A 16,838-nucleotide genomic window follows, 5' to 3' on the forward strand; every position below is an offset into this window, starting at 1 on the left:
GTCACGATTCGCTTGATCCACATTTGCACGGCTGGGATCGTCCAGAGCGGGATTGCGCGTCATCTGGTACCACGAAATGGGCACCAGATGGACGGTCGCGATGCATTCCAGGCTGTGCATATATACACGTTATTAAGCTCTTTGGCGAGGCCCCCTTCACAGCCAGAGGAATCGCTCAGGGGATAAGGAAGTTTAGGGCTCTTGGTTTGTCGTTGCAAAGGCATGCATTGCCGCTGCGATATTTCGAGCGATTGACCGCCCGTCTAGCGATTTCTGGGAGCTGCCGATGGCTTTGGAGGCTGTTTTTAGCAATGCTGGAGGGCGCATCGGGAGCACGGCGCATGTAAGGTTTCCTGGAGCTGGGATTTCTCATGGATGTGGAAATTTCTTTCTAGGGGGATTTGCAGCAGCTGAGCTCGAGCTCCAGTTCGTGTTTCACAGGGAGGAAATTGGCAGTAACAGGTGCGTGAAACACGTTTTCGACAGCGACAGTGCTCATTCGTTCTAGCTTTGCATGTTTGCAGGCGCTCAATGTGGTACCTCCTCCAGTACGCAAGAGTGCTCAAGAAATGCTGGTTCCTCTAAGATACGCTGCTCGTCAAATGGTCCCCCCTCAGCTTGGCCAGGCAGAGCAATGGTGGATGGAGCTAGAAAAAAATCCTGGGATGGACCAAAGCCCATTTCACTTCTTGGATCCACGGGCTCCATCGGCACACAGGTTAGAATTGTTTTTCTTCGTTTCCTATGCAAGCGATGAGGATGCTAACGTCGTGTTGTGCCAGACACTTGACATCGTCTCGGAAAATCCTGACAGATTCAAAGTTGTTGGGCTGGCTGCTGGCTCAAACGTTACACTTCTTGCTGATCAGGTAAACTACGAATTGGTCGTATCTGTTTTATACGAGCTTACACTGCCAATCAACAGGTCAGGAGATTCAAACCAAGCATGGTTGGGATTCGAGACGCATCGCTAATCGACGAATTGAAAGAAGCCATTGCTGATCTTGACGTAAAACCAGAGATTGTCGTTGGGGACGAAGGAACTGTACAGGTACTTTGATTTTCTCAGTTTGGCTTTTGTCTTATGTTTTTCTCTTGTGTTTGCTTTTGGTTGCTCTTCAGATAGCGTGTCATCCAGAGGCAGTAGAAGTTGTGACAGGAATCGTTGGCTGTGCTGGCCTCAAGGTAAGCGTACACGAAAGTTTGTTCTTCAAGCACTTAGACATGTACAATATTCTTTTCAGCCTACAGTAGCGGCAATAGCAGCTGGAAAGGATATTGCTCTAGCCAACAAGGAAACTCTCATAGCCGGCGGGCCATATGTTCTACCTCTTGCAAAGAAACACGGAATCAACATCCTACCTGCGGACTCGGAACATTCCGCAATTTTCCAGGTGATGTATTTTCTTTCCTCCAACAGTGTTTGTTTCTAACATTCAACCATGCGTATTTCAGTGCATTCAGGGGCTTCCAGAGGGCGGAATGCGTAGGATTGTTCTCACAGCATCTGGTGGAGCGTTCAGGTAACTAAAATTGACTGACCAGTCGTTATACTTCACCAATCCAAACTGAACTTCTCTTTAAAAATCAGGGACTGGCCAGTGGAAAGGCTCAAGGACGTCAAACCAGCAGATGCGCTGAAGCATCCAAACTGGAGTATGGGAAAGAAAATTACTGTGGATTCGGCAACCTTGATGAACAAGGTAAAAAAACATTTTTATACTTGTCTGCTGAACTAACATCTTCTGCTGGCAGGGACTCGAGGTCATTGAAGCTCACTATTTGTTTGGAGCTGACTATGATGACATTGACATTGTTATCCATCCCCAATCGATTATACACTCCATGATCGAGACACAGGTAATATGAGTTGAATGCTTCAACACACAACTAACACAGCTAGTCAAATACAGGATTCCTCCATCCTGGCGCAATTGGGGTGGCCTGACATGCGACTACCTATTCTTTACACACTCTCTTGGCCGGATAGAGTTCCATGCTCAGAAATCACCTGGCCAAGGCTTGACTTTGTCAAGTAAGCTTCACATTTTATCACCTTGTCGGTTGGAAACATTTATTCACACCGGAGCTTTGAAACAGGACTGGATCGCTAACGTTCAAAGCCCCCGACCGAGCAAAGTATCCATCCATGGACATATCCTACGCAGCTGGAAGAATGGGAGGAACAATGACAGGAGTCATGAGCGCGGCCAACGAGAAAGCAGTGGAGCTCTTCCTAGACGAGAAGTAAGCAAAATAGTTAGTTTCCAAGGATTCTTTTCTCATGGCTGTGTTTCCAGGATTGGTTATTTCGACATCATCAGATTGATCGAGAAGACTTGCGAAACGCACAAGCGAGATTTTGTCAAGGAGCCAAGCCTGGATGATATCCTCACATCCGACCGATGGGCCCGGATTTACGCTGCGGAAGTCGCGGCACAGGCCCCTCCGCAACCTGTACCGGTATGAGAATATATATACACTTTCGGTTTTTTTCAACTAAAAGCTCTTGGTTCTCGATCGAGTTCACTCGTAAAACGTTTCTTCCAGCTTCGTAGTCAGGGACGGGGTCCAAGAATGTACGCTGGAGGTCTCAAAGTCAGTGGATCTTTCTCGTTATCACGCGAGGAAGAATGGTGGTAGTCCGTGGTGCTGACAACCGAGTCGTAACCATAGCAGCAGCAGGATGATCGCAATGAGCGTGCACTTCCGGGAGCTCCTCTGGTGCTGCTTGGCACAGTGGCTGCGAGTTCCCTGTCCACGTAGTTGGCCGCCATGCGATCATATCTCAATGAGCTTCCACCAGCACAGCCATGTCGAGGAAAATCTGGTGGAGTTCCAGCAAGTTCTTCTCGATTTCCTTTGCCTCTCCTGGATCTCCCGAATGGTTTCCAGCACCTCATACTGGATCGCCCTCTGGACGAACACCGGTCTCGACTCTCGATGGATATTGCATATTGCAATCAGTAAATGATTTGCCATTCTGTGCACTTCACTTTCTGGTTGCAATATGCCTCCAGTTCATCTTTCGTCTCTCGCAGCCGCTTACAACTACTATAGTAATTTTGTGTTTACATCTATGACTGATTATTCATCAGATACGATATAGACCACAGCTCCCAGGAGAACAACATTCGCATGCTTGAAGCAATGGCTTTTTTCACCGAATTTTGTCCAAATGGCATCTGGCCATACAAAGGTATGGCAATTAGGACGGCAGTGCAGCATTTTGCAGACCATGCCTTTGGCTGGTGTGATTTACCGTTTCTCTAGCCACTATAGATGCTTTGTGGATGAGAAGATGATGAAGGCTCACAAAACCAAGAAAGAGATTCTAGGATACCATATATGTTACACTGCTACTTTGGGAGGTATGTTTTTTGTGTTCTATTGCTTTCTATTTATTTAGCATTCAATTTTAGCCCACTTATGTGGTGTTAACCTCTAAAATAAACTTCAAATGAGTTTGTATTCAAAGTTCATCGCAATTATACACAGCACTATGTTATTTTATCATCACAAGCTGAATTCCATGTGGTGGAATGTGTGATGTATCATTTTGTGATCACAAAGTATTTCATTTGTAAGTTATATATTTTTTTACAACATTTATAATATTAATATTAAAATATAAAATGGATCATGGAGGGTAGGGACAAAACTTTAAACATCACTTGCATCAAGTGTAAGAGGTAGATCCTATCACTATAACAGTGGTGAAATGAGTTATGATTGTACACAAAGAAAGTTGAGTCTTTGCTATATACATTTCAGTTCTTTCAACTAAAAGCACTGGTTGCTTGCACTTCTCGATCGAGTTCACTCTTAAAACGTTCCTTGCAACTTCGTAGTCAGGGACGGGGTCCAAGAATGTACGCTGGAGGTCTCAAAGTCAGTGGATCTTTCTCGTTATCACACAAGGAAGAATGGTGGTAGTCCGTGGTGGTGGTGGTGGTGGTGGTGGTGGTGGTGGGAGGAGGATTACTACTACTACTACTACCACTCGGCTCCCTCTTGAGACCCCTATCCTCCATAAGCTTCTTGAGCTGGAGGAGCTCGTCCCACATCCCGGCTGCGACGTAGATCTTCCCAAGCATCAAGTAAGCTAGTGCATTCTTTGGTTCCATCTCGAAAACCCGATCCGCAGCTCTTCTTCCCAGCTCCACCTTCGAGTGCCTCTCACAGGCAGCCAGCAAGCTCATCCAAGCGCCACAACCGGGCGCAAACGGCATCGAGTTGATGAGCTCCTCGGCCTGTGCCACCTTTCCCGACCGCCCAAGAAGATCGATGACAAAGTGGTAGTGCTCGGCACCCGGCTGGATGTCACAGTCGTGGATCATGATCTGGAAGTAGAACACGGCCTCACGGAGAGAATTTGCGGCACTGCAAGACGAGAGAAGGCTGACGAAAGTGATCCGGTTGGGCTTCAATCCTCGTTGCGCCATCTCCCAGAAGAGTTCCAGCGCGAGCTCGAGCTTTCCATGGTGGCCGTAAGCCGCGATCATGGTGGTGACCAGCACCACGCTCCTCTTCCGCGAGAGCTCCCGGAAGATCGCCACCGCGTCGCCCAAGCTGCCGCACTTGGAATACATCGCGATCAAGGCCGACGCGACGATCACGTCCGTGTCGCAAGCTCTGGCGATGGCCTGCGTGTGGATCATCCGCCCCTCGCCCAGCGCCGCGGTTCCGATGGATCCACACGCCTCGAGCACCGCCGCGAAAGTGTTTCGATCCGGCCGGACGGGCGGAGCTCCTCGCCTCTCCGCGAGGATCATCTCCGCGTAGAGCCGCAGCGCCTCGCGGGGATGGCCGCGAGCAGTGTAGGCCGCGATGAGCGCGTTCCAAAGGAGAGCTTCGCGCTGCCTCGCCACCATCGCTCTCGCGAGATCCATCTCGTCGCAGCACGCATACATGTTGATGATCGCGGCAGCGAGCACTGGAGTGATCGATCGCATGCTCCTGCCCGCCACCGCCGCGTCGATCATCGCATGGACCTCCCTCCCCCGCGCGAAGTCCCGGCTCCGCGAGCACGCGTCCAGCGCGATTGTCATCGCCACCGCGTCGATCCTCACACCCTCGTCGCGCATCCTGGCGAAGAGCTCCAGCGCCGCGGCGTCGCGACCATTGTGCGCGAGCGCGCCCAGCATCGCCGTCCAGGAGATCAAGTTCCTCACCTCCATCGCGCGAAACACCGCGATGGATCGCTCCAGGCAGCCGCATTTCCCATACATGCTCACCAGCGCGGTGGCTACCATCACATTCCACTCAAGCTTGCTCGCGGAGATGGCGGCGTGGATCTTCTTCCCATCCTCGAGCGAGTTTAGCACCGAGCACGCATCCAGCGCCGCGACGAACGTCCCAGCGTCGGGCCTCACGCAGCTATGCCTCATCCGCGCGTAGAGATCCAGCGCGCTCTTGCCCAATCCATTCAGCGCATAGGCCGAGATCATCGAGTTCCAGCAGATCACATCCTTGGCCGGCATCTTGTCGAAGACCATCTTCGCATCGCCCATGCTACCACACTTGCCATACATGTTGACGATCGCGGTGGCCACCACGACGTTGGATTCCATCCCGCTCACGATGACGCTTGCGTGGATCATCCGCCCCTCGCGCAGCGCGCCCAGATTCGAGCACGCGTGGAGGAGGATCACGTAAGTCACTCGATCCGGGACGACAGTGGCGCCACTGTCCTTCATCCTCTGCGAGAGAACCAGCGCCTCGTTGGAATGCCCATTGTGGGCATACGCTGCGAGCATGATGTTCCACGAGAAGATGTTTGGATCCGGCGTGCGATCGAAGACCTTGCGCGCGTCGATCAAGCTGCCGCATTCGCCATACATCTGGATTAAGAGATTCCTCAGCCGCGTCTCGCGATCGTGGCCAGTCTTGAAGATCTGCGCGTGGACGCGCTTGCCCTCTGCCAGCGCTCGAGCGCGGCCACACCGGCGGAGGAGGATCGCGTAGGTGGTGGTGTCGGGATTGCGCAGCAGCTGCTCCAGGCCAATCTCTTCCTTGGAGATTCGCCCCTTGCGCTGGAGGAGCTCGCGTTTCTTGGTCATCTTGTTCCTGGATCGCCGGACCACTGTGTGGATTCTTCCATCGTCAGCGTCGCTGCTATGATACTGGAAGATCGAGGACGTCGCTGCGAGTGCTAGATTCCAGCAAGAATTCGCGGCCACCATGATCAACATCGTCGAGATAGAGAAGAGCTACTCTATCTCGATGCTTATAGAAGAAGAAGAAATTCCAACCTTTAGCTCACCATAGCTGCTAGTAACTCGAGCTCTACGTCTAGATCGCCGCTGGAGGTGTAGAGATTCGATAGCAGCAAGTGAGGTCTTTGATTCCTCTCGTCCAACTCCGCGACCATCGTGGCTACTCGCTCGCCGCGCTTGATATCTCCGTGGATCCGGCAAGCTCCCAGAAGCGTGTTCCAGGCCACCGCGTCGGGAAGAAACGGCATCGTTCTCACGAGCTCCTCCGCCTCTTCCAGATGCTTGGCTCGCCCGAGAACGTCCACCATGCAGCAGTAGTGCTCCACGCCGGGTTTCATCCCAAACGCCGACTCGATCGATCGAAAGAATTCTCTTCCCCGGCTCACGAGCCCAAGATGGCTGCAACCTGTGAGGATGGTGACGAAGGTGATACCATCCGGCTGGAGTCCCTGGAGAGCGATCTTCCGGAAGATCATAGTGGCCATCTCGAGCTCTCCATTGTGGACGTAGCTCGCCACCATTGCAGTCCAAACCATCACGTCCGGGTAGTGCTCGATTCTCTCGAACACGGCCAGTGCTCCGTCCAGGCGACCATTGTGGGAGTATGCCACCATCATTGCGATGCACGAAACCATGTCCTTCTCCAGGACTTTCTCGAAGAACAGCGTCTCGGCCTCTTCCAGGCGGCTGCTCCGGCCGTAAACTTCGATGATCACGGTGCAAGTGATGCGATTCATCATGGGAATCCGGTGAAAGGTGGCCAAGGTCTCGGAGAGATGCCCGTTCCGGGCATACGACCAGAGAAGAGCGTTCCACACCGCTACTGTTCTTGGGAAGATCCGTGAGAAAAGCTCCTGGGCTTGTTCCGGATGCCCGTTTTGCGCGTAAGTCACCGCCATCTGGATCATTGACACCGAGTCGCGATCGCCCATGCTCTCAAAAAGCGATTTTGCATCGTCGAATAGGCCGTTCTCCGAGAGCCCCTGGGCAATGCTGTTCCAGGAGACCGTGTTGTGCTGTGGCATTCTCTCGAAAAACTTCTTTCCTGCTGCCCCTGACTGGTGATCCATCCGAGCAAACGCAGCAGCCATTGTGTTCCACGAGAACACATCCCTTTGGAGCATCCTCGTATCGAAAAAAGCTTTAGCTCGATTCAGACTTCCATGCTTGGTGTACGCTGCTAGCATCTCGTTCCACGATATCACGTCCCAGCACGGAATCCTCGAGAACAAAGACTCCACATCCTCGATCCCCCCGGTCACTGCGGCTTTCGCGTGGATCAGCGCGTTCCAAATCACCACATCCCTCACTTTGGCCGCATCAAACAGCCTCTTGGCCTCCAAAAAACTCCCTTCTCGAGCAAACCCTCCGATCATCGCATTCCAGGCCACCAGGCTGTGCTGTGGAATCCTCGCCAGAAAGATCTTCGCTCGGGAAAAATCCCCTTCCTGGGCATTTGCCGACACCATCGTGTTCCAAGACACCACATTCCTGCCCGGCATCGCATGGAAGATCTTCCAAGCCTCCTCGAGCAGCCCTGCCGAGGCGTAGGATGCGATGAGAATGTTGAATGAGAAGACATTGGGATGCTCGATCGCATCAAACACCGCCCTGGCCTCCCCCAATCCCCCGCATTTGCCATACATGTCGATGACGAGATTGAGGAGGAAGACATCCTGGCCATGCTGCCGCTGGAGATCCAAGACGCGCTTGTGGATCCGCCGCCCCGCCGAGAGATCCCCGGAATTACCACACGATCGCAGTAGATTCGCAAGATGCGTGACCTGGAGAGCTCCACAACAAGAGGAAGAAGAAGCTCTCATGCACCAAGAGCCCTAGCATCTTAACGGTCCAGTTTAGGTTCGGGCAATCCGACGGCTCGTATAATTCCCGGAGCTAACTGGCTCGGGATAGGTCTGGGGGGGCTTTACTCTATTATTTTGTTGTGTTGTTTAGCGTCAGAGGAGACGCGCTGCTTGAGAGCGGCACCGCAAATCTCTGGGGCACGGCGCCACAGGGGCAGGGTGCCGGAGCGGCGGCGGCGAATCCAGGTTGGTAGCAGCTTCTAAGAGCGCGAATCGAAGCTGCGGAGGCCCGGGAGGGAGTCGCCATGGCCGATTTGTGGAACTTGTGAGAGCGGCCTGGATTTGGAGGGGCCGAGACCGCAGGGCAGCTTCTACGCATCGCAGGTGAGCGAAATTTCTGCTCTGGGGTCCAGAGATTAGGTCATGGTATTCATACGAGAGATCTTCTCTCTTTCTTTTGGCAGTGACGATTGAGAATGGCTGGCAACGAGTATGAAGGAGCCGCGTATGAGGATGGTGCCGAATCCCCTGGAGCCAGGCACGGGGATTATGGCGAGCCAGCACATTACGATGGCCAAGAGAATGGCGGCGATCGCTATCGTGAGGTAGAGTTTTTTAGTGCAGTGTGCAATCCATACAATTTTTCCTTTGTTCGTCCCTTAGTTTTCCTTCCGCCCAATCTTTCCTTCTCTTTCCATTCGTAGAGTTTGAATAGGCATTTTCATGTAGCCTAAGTTGTGGCTTTTCCTCTCTTTTTTTCTTCACTTATTCATTTTTTGTGTCTGTCTGTTTGTTGCTCTGTTCTCTGTGCGTAGATTCAGGGGCTTATACTCAGTTCTCCATGTAAGATCCACACAGGTTCACCATGCGGTTCATGGGAATTTATCTTGGCATGATGCATAAAGTGGATGTTTCTTCTTTTCTTCTTTCTATTAGCTGGACAGACTCACAACTGGTTTTCCTTACAGCGAAAGTCTCGTGAGCGGGAGAAGAGCAAAGAAAGAGATGACCGGAGGCACCGGGATGATAGAGACCGCAGGAATGACAGGGAGAGGGATTACGACAGGGATCGTGACCGTGAAAGAGACCGTGATGAACGCCACAAAACTCGAGATCGCGAAAGGTTTTTGTCTTCATATCAATAATTTTTGTATCTTGCATCTTTTCTGTTTCCTTCCTCAGAAGACGGAGTCGAGACCGAGACCGTGAAAGAGAGCGTCGTCACAGGCATCGGTCGCGCTCACGGTCGAAAGGAAGATCTCGAGACCGCTCAAAGTCCCGGTCCCGCTCCCGGTCTCGTGATCGACGAAGGTATTTCTATAAAATGAGATTAACAACTTATCAATCCTTTTTGTAAAAGTCGTGGCAGCAAAAGAACCAGCGGATTTGACATGGCTCCTCCAGGTGCCGCTGTCGTTACAGGAACTACACCAGGTTTGCAAGCAACCTTTAATTAGGCTAGCTAAGTAGGCTTGGATGCGTTGTTCATATAGAGTATCTCGCATTTCGTGTTCTTTTCCCTATGCATGATGCCGACGTGGGCAATTAGTTCAACTCTCGTTCATATTCTTAGCCTTGACCTTCTATTAATGTTTTCTTTCTTTTGACGCTCTGGTCTGGTGGTGAAGTGTTGTCTTTGTATTTGTAGGTCAACTTCCAGGGATTACTCAACCTGTTCCCGGGGTGTTTTCCATGTTTCCTTTCGCGGGCACTCAGGCAAGGCTTCTTTTTGTGGTTCAATTTTGCCGTCTGACAAAACTATCTCCTGCAGTTTGCGGGACTTCCGACGATGCCGGCACAAGCAATGACTCAGCAGGTTTGCCTTATCTTGAAGTTGTAACGAATGTGCTAAAATATTTTTTTCTCAGGCGACTAGGCATGCACGCCGTGTGTATGTCGGTGGATTACCTCCCCTGGCAAATGAGCAGGTGATTTTTTCAGTTAGGGGGATTGATATATATTCAAATATGCTTTTTAATTTCGGACAGACTATCGCGACATTTTTTAGCCAAGTGATGTCTGCTATTGGAGGAAATACGGCTGGCCCTGGTATCAGAATTCTGTCTTTGCGGGCACATTGTGATGTGGAAGTTTTGGATGCAGGTGACGCTGTTGTGAATGTGTACATTAACCAAGAGAAGAAATTTGCTTTTGTCGAAATGCGAACTGTTGAAGAAGCCAGCAATGCAATGGCTTTAGATGGTATCATTTTTGAGGTAAATTTGTTTTTTTGTTTTTTTTTGCTGGTAATCTTATTTTTATTCTGTGATTTCCATAGGGGGTCTCGGTCCGTGTAAGAAGACCAAGTGATTACAACCCTTCGATGGCGGCGACACTTGGTCCCAGTCAACCGAGTCCTCACCTTAACCTTGCAGCAGTCGGACTTACTCCTGGGTATGTTTACTTTTTCTATTTAGGATCTTTTTCTAAGAAACTATCTTGATATTCACCAGTGCCGCCGGCGGAGCTGATGGCCCTGATCGCATCTTTGTCGGCGGACTTCCTTATTACTTGACAGAGGGTCAGATAAAGGAGTTGCTCGAGTCGTTTGGGTAAGTAACCCGTGGATCTTTATCCTATATTTTCTCTAATTGCTCTGGCTGTTGCAGGCCGCTTCGGGGTTTCGACCTTGTAAAGGATCGCGATACAGGCAACTCGAAGGGATACGGCTTTTGCGTTTACCAGGTACTATAGTGTATAAACTAGCTCTTATGTGGCAAGCCAAAATTCAGGATCCTGCTGTTACGGATGTAGCCTGCGCTGCTTTAAACGGGCTGAAAATGGGCGACAAAACGTTGACGGTTCGTCGAGCTACTGCTAGGTGGGATCTACTGTCTGAAATAAGATTTTTTCTAAGCACTTTTAAACAAACGGCATCGTCTAATCCTCTCCTAACCTTTTCCGTAGTGTCCACAGTGGCCAGCCCAAGCCAGACCAAGCTAACGTCCTGGCTCAGGCGCAACAACAGATTGCTCTTCAGGTGGATCACTCTATCCCTCGTCTTTTTGCAGTAACTTTTTTTAATGCCGTGTCTTTCGTGGCAGAAGCTTGCCTTGCAAGGTGCGCCTTACTACAACATGATGATGCCAGGCGTGGATAACGGCATGACGATGCCCGAGACCCCTACCAAAGTTGTGTGCTTGAAACAGGTGAATCGCTGCTTTGGCGTAGAATTTGCGTCTTGAACTCCTCCGTCTTTGCAGGTTGTTTCTCCAGACGAGCTCAAGGAGGATGATGAGTACGAGGAGATCCTCGAGGACATGCGAGAGGAATGTGGAAAATATGGTACGTTCAAGACGAGCTGATGTATATGTGTTACCGGCATTGGTTCCAGGTAGCGTGGCCACTTTGGTATTACCTCGGCCTAAATCAGACGGCGAGGAGGTCGCAGGAGTTGGGAAGGTACGCAGCTGGCTCGCGTCTAGGGAAAGCTAAGAAGAGCTTGTGCTGTAGGTATTCGTGGAGTACGCTACGATCGAAGAGGCAATCAAGGCCAAGAACTCGCTGAACGGGCGCAAATTCGGCGGCAACATCGTTGCCGCGGTGTACTTCCCGGAGGACAAGTTCCTCCAGGGGGAGTATAACGTCGAACCGGCGAGCAGCTAAGGGAACGAACACCGCCCCGCTCGCTAGGTACCAAAAGCCTCTCTCTCGTTGCCACTTTGTAACATCAAAAGCAGGACAAAGAATCGCAATCGCAACGCCGGCGACGACGACGCGACGAAGAAGCACGTTATAAGAAAGTAGTGTGTGAGGAGGAAGTGACGAAATACCTCTCGCAAAAAAGCCCAGAAGCCGAGTGCTGGGGACATTGATTCTCTGCGAGGATTGCATTTTGTTGGTAGTATGAACTAATAATGTTTGGGTGGATTCGAAAAAAGGCTTGAAATGTGGGAAACTGTTCGTTTCATCTTCTCTTTTTTGGTGTTTTCTTTTTCCTTTGTGCGTGTGTGTGTAGTGTGTTGTGTGTGTATATATGAAGGGTGTGGAGCTCTCATGATCCCTGCTGGGAGCGTGTGGAGATTCGCCACCACCTAAAACACTCGGTGGTTTTGCCTAAAAACCGAGTCATGTGAGTTGTGCTGGCATTGTGGAGCTTGGAAATTTTTTGGAGTGTTTTGGCCATCTGGAATGCGGAGGAGCACTGAAACTGCTGCTGCCTGCGTGTTGATGCCCCGGTGGTTGCAGTTGATTCACGCTTTGTGGATGTTGGGATTCTGTGAAACGCTTTGGTTCTTCGCTTTTCTGATCTTCGGTTTCTCTTTGTTTTTCCTTTTTTCTTTCTTTCCTTGCTGCTGCTGCCGCTGCTTCTTTCTTCGACTTTGATTTTCTAGCTCTTGTTCCTTCTTGTTTTCTCTTGTGGCGACAACGGAACTAAACACAAACCGGAATTTCCTCCTCCAGAACAGCGATCACCGGCCGGATTGTCGAACTCTGCGCGCTCGGAGATGGCGGTTAGCATGCAGATCTTGCTGGGGATCTTAGGTACGTTGAAAGTACAAGGAAAAATAAAACCAAACAAGTTTCGAATGGAACTCGAAGAGATTTTGATTCTGTTGATGGTGGTGTAGGAAACATCACTGCGGTCGCACTCTTCATCTCGCCAGCGTAAGATCACGAGAAAAAACAAACAAATCTTTCCATCTACCAAAGTTTTATCATGTGGATCGATCTAAACCTTCGTACAGGCCGACCTTCTGGAGGATCTTGCGGATGAAATCGACGCAGGACTACTCGGGCCTGCCGTATGTGTGCACGCTCTTCAACTGCATGCTGTGGGTCTTCTACGGCATGCCTTTCGTCAAAACAAACGGGATGCTTATCATCACCATCAACGCCGCCGGATGCGCCATCGAGACGGTCTACCTCCTCATCTATCTCATCTACGCTCCGAAGCTCGCCAAGGTACGCATACTCACCGATCGAGATCGCAAGTTTGCTCTTCATGGAAAACTTTGGAAGTTTGGAAACTTTGATAGACTTTGGATCATACAGATGAAGGTGTTGCGGATGCTTGGGGCCGTGCTGGCTGCGTTTGCCATGGTCGTGGCGCTCACGATGCTCCTGGCGCACACCCATGACGCCCGGACTACGATCGTCGGCTCGGTTTGCGTGGTGGTGGCGGTTGCCATGTATGTCTCGCCATTAAGCGTCATGGTGGGTGATTAGCGGAACAGATTTGCAGCTGATTTCTCGTGTTTGTGACAGAAACTTGTCATCCAAACACGGAGCGTCGAGTACATGCCGTTTCTGCTCTCGCTGTTCGTGCTGATCAACAGCCTCGTGTGGATGTTGTATGCAGTGGCCACCAAAGATATATTCATCGGGGTAAGAACTTCCATGCCATATACATCTCTTCCAGCACCTGAATGCTTTCTAGATTCCAAATGGCTTGGGAGTTTTGGCGGGCGTGGCTCAGCTGCTGCTCTACCTCGTGTATCGAAATGCCAAGCCAGAAGCGGGGAGATCCCCCGATGAGATCGAAGATGGCGTGGGAATGAAACCTCTGGAAAGCCACCACAACAACAATGCTAATAACGTTAGCAAGTAGTGAATCTGCAAATCTAGTCGTAGTCCGAAGAAAAAGAAAGAATTGCGCAAGCTTAAAAAAGGGTGGTTTTTTAGCCCCAGTGGGTTTCGAGCCCACGACTTTTGAGCTAAGTTCAAATGTGCTTCCACTACACTATGGGGCCAGAGTTGGAAAATAAGCCGCATTATTTCCATAATATACACATATAAACTTGACCAGCCCAAGTCAATGAAAAGTTGGTGGACTTTGGAAGCTTATGCATGTGGTACGGACATGGCACCCATGTGTCACCCTGACTAGAATTTGCACTTGGCTGCCGTACCCCAATTCCATATCAAAGTATTTTTCCACTTCTTGACAGAGCCGTGGCACTTTCCTTTCCCCACACATCCATTCAAGAGCCAAGAAAGAGGAGCTAGTGTCCTTGTTACAAACAATTGATATATGGCCAGCCACCCAGACACTGATGTTATATCCCCCACGTGGAATGTGCAAGTTTGCTCTTTAAACAGAGAAAAGGACTTTGCCCTACCACCTTTCCTGTTTCATGCATGGCAAGCCAAGCTTCTTAATTGCATGCATGGGCAAAGGAAGGGCTCTTCTTTTCAAGGTAGAAAGTTGGCCTAGTTGAGTACGTGCGTTTCTCGTGATCTTAATTTAAATAGCGATTGAAGGAACAAAGTGGAGGGAGTGGTTTTCTAATCTCAAAACTTAAAGGTTGGAGAATGAATGATAATCGCCACTGCATTGACTTTAAAACTGGATCATTTCTTCAAGTGACAAGAGCTCAGTCGTTTTGTAACGGTGGTTTTTTTTTCTGTTATCTGCCTCTTTTTTTCGTACCTAAAGGCATGTTCGCTCTTCCGGAGGTTTCGAGACGGCCGGATATTCCCCGAAGACTTGTGGCGACGGCAATTTCTTCGGCGAGCGCGTTGGATCTGCAAGGTAACAGAAACACTCCCATTTTTCCCTGTTTGACTCGAGAGATTTCATTGCCTACCTCGTTCGTGGGTCCAAAAGAATTGGGGGATTTCTCCTCTCGGAGCTGAGAGGCCAGTGAGCGAGCAGCGGGAGATGGGAATGGAGCGCCAGCAATCGAGCGAAGACGCGGTTGGCAAGAAGAAGAAGAAGGACGTCAAGGATCCGGCTGGCCCCAAAGCGCTGCACAAGACGAAGCTCGTCAAAGCCACAGGTAACAACAATGCCGATCAAGTAAGTCACCTGGAGAAGAAAGAAGAAAATGCCAATCCAGCTGAGAACAAGCGGACCGATTCTTCTGGTGCTCCAAAATCTCAGGACCCAGCAGCTCAAGGAGCCGAGACTCTGCTGCAAGACATAGAGACTCCTGTTCATCAGAAAAAAATATCACGGCAGCAAATGGAAAAGTTACCGACAAAGCAGCCTCCGACAAAAACGAAGACTCCTCCTCCTGAGCAGCTGCAGAAGGTTGTCTCTCCGGTGGAACTGGAGTCCCAGATTCCAAGTCCGACTCCAAAGCCTCCGGGGAGCCCAGGGAGAGCACTCTACTTGCTCAAGCTGGCCAAATCGAGCCATATATCCGGTGACAAGCCGTCGAAAACTCTCGACTACGCTTCCCGAGCTGCCAAGATGTTGGAGGCCAACTCTTCGGATGGAAAGCCGAGCTTGGAGCTGGTGATGAGCTTGCACATTGTAGCAGCAGCGCAGTGCAGGATGGGTAAACACTGGGAGGCAGTCGAAGCTCTGGAGAAGACTTTGCAAAGCCTTCCAATGGAGTGGATAGCCGAAGCAGGGGGGGAGTACTCGCTGGCAGCGTTCGCGGGATATATGCAGCTGGGAGACACTTATACGAAGTTAGGCAAGCAAGTTCAAGCGCTCGAAAGCTACCGAAATGCTCTCACCGTTCAGAAGAAGGCGGTTGGAGAAATGGACCCTCAAGTTGGGGAGACATGTCGGTATCTTGCTGAAGCATACCTGCAGGTAAATCAGGAATTTGCACAAAGAAAACTCGGTACTTACTTACTGTGTGAGATAAACAGGCGATGCAGTTCGAGGATGCCGAAGAACTGTGCCAGCAAATGCTGAAAATCCACGCAGAAAAGAGTCCTGCCGGCTCGATGGAAGAAGCAGTAGACAGGAGGTTGATGGCTCTCATCCAAAGTGGCAAAGGCGAGCACGAAGCAGCACTGGAGCATTTGGTGTATGCAAGCACGGCAATGAGCTCTCGAGGACAGAGTGCCGCTGTCGCTTCCATAGACGCCAGCATCGGCGATTGCTACGTTGCCTTGGGCCGATTCGACGAGGCCGTCTTCTCGTACCAAAAAGCTCTAGCGGCATTCAAGCAACTCAACGGAGCGAACCATGCTTCCGTCGCTTCAATGTACGTAAGCCTGGGGGACCTCTATCTGAAAACCGGGAAGATGAGAGACGCGAAGGTGTACTGCGAAAACGCACTCATGATATACGGGAAACAGGGACATCCGGCAGATGAACTAGCAGCTGGTTTGACGGACGTTGCGGCAATTTACGAAGCTTTGAGCGAGAGGGAACAGGCTATGTGCTTGCTGAGAAAGGCGCTGGAAAGCATTAAAAACATACCGGGAGAGCCTCGGTCGGCAGCGGGGATTGAAGCACAGATGGGAGTTTTGTACTACATTATGGGCAACTTCTCGGAGTCTCACTCGGCTTTCAGCAGCGCAGTGGACAAGCTCCGATCTGCAGGTGAAACCAACACGTTAATGCTGGGAGTTTTGCTCAACCAGATGGGACTTGCCTTGTTTGAGCTGGAGCAAATTCACGAGGCAGTAGCAGTGCTGGAGGAGGCACAGCATGTACTTGCGGAAGCTTGTGGAGTCTACCATCCAGACACCATTGCAGTTTGCAGCAATCTTGCCGGTGGATACGACGCTCTTGGAAGGTTGAATTCCTGTCAGATTTATCACCACCAACTTGAACTTGACTGACCTCTCTTTTCTTTTTCTGTTTTCTTCCAGAGTCGAAGATGCTATTGACTTGCTCCAAGTGGTGCTTCGCTCCCAAGAAGAAAGGCTCGGTACCGTTCATCCCGACGTAGTGGACGAGAGACTCAGGCTCGAGCAAATGCTCCGAGAGACTGGGAAGCCTTTGGTACGCAAAACGAGCACCCTGGAAGAGCTGTTGATGCGGCCGACTGCACAAAGTAAAAGATATTATCGTAGCTTAGCAGTGTAAGAAAACCAATTACATACAAGTGGTCTTTGTTACGAGAGGAAACGACTGTGTTGCAATCTGTCTGTAAGATCGGGTAGAACAAACTGGATTAGAACA

General features: G+C 50.5%; 6 protein-coding genes across 10 annotated transcripts; 4 read left to right on the forward strand and 2 right to left on the reverse strand.

Moving 5' to 3' along the window:
• The first annotated feature begins 140 nt into the window (after positions 1-140).
• On the forward strand, positions 141-2,505 carry LOC9628950 (1-deoxy-D-xylulose 5-phosphate reductoisomerase, chloroplastic). The gene is made up of 13 exons (XM_002989660.2): positions 141-343; positions 396-462; positions 525-718; positions 783-869; positions 926-1,051; positions 1,123-1,185; positions 1,245-1,394; positions 1,456-1,523; positions 1,592-1,703; positions 1,756-1,860; positions 1,914-2,035; positions 2,101-2,247; positions 2,301-2,505. Exons 1-13 carry the CDS (start codon positions 287-289, stop codon positions 2,467-2,469), a joined length of 1,467 nt encoding a protein of 488 aa, XP_002989706.1. The 5' UTR covers positions 141-286; the 3' UTR covers positions 2,470-2,505.
• Positions 2,506-3,851: 1,346 nt separating this feature from the next.
• LOC9638082 (pentatricopeptide repeat-containing protein At5g27110) lies at positions 3,852-6,194 on the reverse strand. The gene has a single exon (XM_024663497.1). The coding sequence runs from the start codon at positions 6,192-6,194 to the stop codon at positions 3,852-3,854; it is 2,343 nt and encodes a 780-aa protein (XP_024519265.1).
• A 62-nt stretch (positions 6,195-6,256) lies between these two features.
• LOC112342147 (pentatricopeptide repeat-containing protein At4g02750-like) lies at positions 6,257-8,402 on the reverse strand. The gene is made up of 2 exons (XM_024663498.1): positions 8,208-8,402; positions 6,257-8,002 (listed from the first exon to the last, which is right to left on the reverse strand). Exons 1-2 carry the CDS (start codon positions 8,400-8,402, stop codon positions 6,257-6,259), a joined length of 1,941 nt encoding a protein of 646 aa, XP_024519266.1.
• LOC9628951 (splicing factor U2af large subunit B) lies at positions 8,151-11,938 on the forward strand. Of its 5 annotated transcripts, XM_024663554.1 has the most exons (20): positions 8,151-8,407; positions 8,488-8,628; positions 8,992-9,146; positions 9,206-9,334; positions 9,384-9,457; positions 9,672-9,739; positions 9,795-9,839; positions 9,892-9,951; positions 10,012-10,072; positions 10,127-10,239; positions 10,302-10,417; positions 10,477-10,575; positions 10,633-10,708; positions 10,756-10,844; positions 10,931-11,003; positions 11,068-11,172; positions 11,227-11,308; positions 11,358-11,425; positions 11,477-11,656; positions 11,704-11,938. In XM_024663554.1, exons 2-19 carry the CDS (start codon positions 8,500-8,502, stop codon positions 11,627-11,629), a joined length of 1,695 nt encoding a protein of 564 aa, XP_024519322.1. In that variant the 5' UTR covers positions 8,151-8,407; positions 8,488-8,499; the 3' UTR covers positions 11,630-11,656; positions 11,704-11,938. The 5 variants fall into 5 exon arrangements, with proteins under 5 accessions (XP_024519322.1, XP_024519319.1, XP_024519320.1 ...); XM_024663551.1 differs by having other exon boundaries at positions 9,892-10,072; XM_024663552.1 differs by having other exon boundaries at positions 9,892-10,072; positions 11,071-11,172; positions 11,704-11,893.
• A 216-nt stretch (positions 11,939-12,154) lies between these two features.
• LOC9638083 (bidirectional sugar transporter SWEET4) lies at positions 12,155-13,574 on the forward strand. The gene is made up of 7 exons (XM_002989662.2): positions 12,155-12,278; positions 12,428-12,508; positions 12,595-12,631; positions 12,712-12,928; positions 13,019-13,180; positions 13,232-13,351; positions 13,404-13,574. Exons 1-7 carry the CDS (start codon positions 12,155-12,157, stop codon positions 13,572-13,574), a joined length of 912 nt encoding a protein of 303 aa, XP_002989708.2.
• Positions 13,575-14,194: 620 nt separating this feature from the next.
• Positions 14,195-16,784, forward strand: LOC9638084 (protein KINESIN LIGHT CHAIN-RELATED 1). Its single transcript, XM_002989663.2, has 4 exons — positions 14,195-14,498; positions 14,574-15,512; positions 15,572-16,449; positions 16,526-16,784. The coding sequence occupies exons 2-4, from the start codon at positions 14,628-14,630 to the stop codon at positions 16,740-16,742; spliced, it is 1,980 nt and encodes a 659-aa protein (XP_002989709.2). The 5' UTR covers positions 14,195-14,498; positions 14,574-14,627; the 3' UTR covers positions 16,743-16,784.
• Positions 16,785-16,838: the final 54 nt, after the last annotated feature.

Source organism: Selaginella moellendorffii, unplaced genomic scaffold (genome assembly GCF_000143415.4).
Source record: "Selaginella moellendorffii unplaced genomic scaffold, v1.0 SELMOscaffold_100, whole genome shotgun sequence".
NCBI lineage: Eukaryota > Viridiplantae > Streptophyta > Lycopodiopsida > Selaginellales > Selaginellaceae > Selaginella > Selaginella moellendorffii.